Source organism: Morone saxatilis, unplaced genomic scaffold (assembly GCF_004916995.1).
Source record: "Morone saxatilis isolate NCDOM2014 unplaced genomic scaffold, NCSU_SB_2.0 Contig4, whole genome shotgun sequence".
In the NCBI taxonomy this organism is placed as follows: domain Eukaryota; kingdom Metazoa; phylum Chordata; class Actinopteri; family Moronidae; genus Morone; species Morone saxatilis.
This window is the reverse complement of record NW_023339984.1, coordinates 14,132,601-14,134,792: the sequence shown is the minus strand read 5'-3', so window position 1 is coordinate 14,134,792 and position 2,192 is coordinate 14,132,601. Positions and strand designations below refer to the sequence as shown.

General features: G+C 43.9%; 1 protein-coding gene across 1 annotated transcript in view; it reads right to left on the bottom strand.

Moving 5' to 3' along the window:
- Positions 1-93: 93 nt before the first annotated feature.
- The window catches only part of LOC118337841 (solute carrier family 12 member 6), a gene marked incomplete at both ends in the record, with an annotated part of 8,462 nt that continues 6,363 nt past the window's right edge, over positions 94-2,192 (bottom strand). Inside the window, 6 exon segments of the mRNA XM_035674958.1 lie at positions 94-268; positions 400-457; positions 763-861; positions 1,080-1,244; positions 1,511-1,690; positions 1,780-1,907. Of these exon segments, the coding sequence (XP_035530851.1) occupies positions 94-268; positions 400-457; positions 763-861; positions 1,080-1,244; positions 1,511-1,690; positions 1,780-1,907 (805 nt within the window).

Sequence of the window (2,192 nt, the reverse complement as noted above, 5' to 3'; positions counted from 1 at the left end):
CCCGCGGACACCCTGTAGTTAAAAACAGCTGTGTAACAATTATTATGTCAACTTTTGGACCCTGGGATTAAAATAAATATTTGCAGCTCTAACCCGGAGGAAGGGGATGATGTTGTCCTTGGCGATGGCCTGCAGGAGTCGGGGAGCGCCGGTCAGCGACTGGAGGCCTGCGCCACACGTTGAGAAGAAAGAGCCGATCACAATGACCCAGGGAGAGGGCCACGCCAGAGTACCCACCACCAGATTCCCTTTAACAGAGTCTCCAAACCTGCAGGAGGCACAAACAACTATTTACAGCTTCCATAGCACTGGAAAATAACAAAAAATATTACAACTACGCTCTTTTTCTGACACGTAACGCAGATGTGTACGGTCAGATACAAGAGCAGAAGTACTAACTTGTCTCTGAGGACCACCCCGTCGATGCAGGCTCCAAACAGAACAACGCTGCTCAGGTCTGGATGGACAGCACTCAGGAAAACACTCAGGAAACATTTGATTTGATATGATTGGACGTCTGAGTGCCTTTTAGAGATAATAGTATCATAAAATGAGCTATCAATTTAGCTTAACAGACAGTCATAAAACGACACCTACAAAGACTATAAAGTGTAACTCCACAGCAGCAGCAGCAGCACTTTGCAAGAACACACATTTCCTGTAAAACTGTGTTGTGATTGTGAACCCATTGGGGATATAAATGTGTGAATGGTGCTTTAAGTGCCTGGAAGTTGAATCATAATATATCGTTAAAGAGGATACAGACAATGGAGGTGGTGAGGATGGCGAGAATGGTTCCAATGGGGATGGATCGTTGCGCGTCTTTCAGATCCCCCGACCGGTTCGAACCCGCCATGATTCCTGAGGAAAAGAGGAAAATCATTTAGATTTATTCAATAAAATGTAATTTAATAAGTGTTCAGATGTTCTGCTGAGCAAAATAGGTGTGAAAATATTATTCAAATCATGCAAGAGAGTAAAAAGAAATCCAAGATGTTTGACAGTGGCAAAGATATGATGAACTGGATCCCGAAAGCATTCGCGCAAAGGCAAATAAATCGAATAAACACAGTCTGTACCTGTGACAGAGGGGAAGAAGATGCCCACCAACAGTGTGAAGGAGGTGGTGATGTCAGCGAACACATAAGGCTGATGAGTGGATGCTGGATGTGAGACAAGAGAGGAGTGCAGGGAGCCTTTCTCCACCACATCCCCTTTGCTGAGGTAGGCGCTCCACAGGTTCTCTACGAGGAGATTCAACACGTGCTTGTTAGTGATGTTACAAATGTATTATTCTGTAGTCTTTTATGTGGCGAGTTCACAAGTGTTTGATTCCCGGACGTACTCCAAAACGGACGAAGAAAGCAGACTAATTTACTGATTTAGTGCTAACAAATAAGGTAATTTTTTAACTTTCAATGAAGGTAATATTCATCATCCGATAATCAGGCACAGAAAAGGAAAATACGAGAACATGAAAGCAAATATTTGGCTACTTTTAACCGTCTACCTGAAATGATCCCACTGGCCAGACCGGGGATCCCTTCAATGTTAGAAAAATTGTTGGAGTTGAAGTATTCATCACAGGAGGCGTTGAGTTCAGTGCCCTGGCAAAAGCGCTTCCAAAGATATGTGGTCTTCTCCACCTGAACAGAGCTGGGGTCAAAGGTCGGGGCCATGGTGCTGTTTTCTAGTGAAAGGAATACAGTACAAGCAAGTCAAATAAAAAAAACTCTGCGCGTAACAGAGACGGCTAGAGTGACTAAGATACACTCCTACCGTTAATAATTGTGAAGTTGTCGTCCACTCTCTCCGGTAGCTCTTGGTTTTGCACCAGGATTGTTTTCCCACAGTGGTTGTCATCGATTTCATGGCCGCTGATGGTTCTGTTTCCCAGCATGCAAACACTGTGGACGGAAGCCCATCGGTCAGTCTAAACCTCGAGAGTTAAAAGGGTTTTTGGCCGGCGTTGTATATAGTGTTGTAGTACTCGAGATCGGTCTTGGTCTGACATTTTTTGAGGTTCTTGGTCTTGTCTCGGTCTCGGACTGGGCGGACTCTGGTTTTTTTTTAACGAGACCGGTCAAGAGCACCTTACTGATGATGAAATGAAAGGTTTATTGTGACTTGTCAGGTCAATTCAGTTTTGATAATATGATGAACTTTTTCAAGAAGTGAAACACAACAAGTTT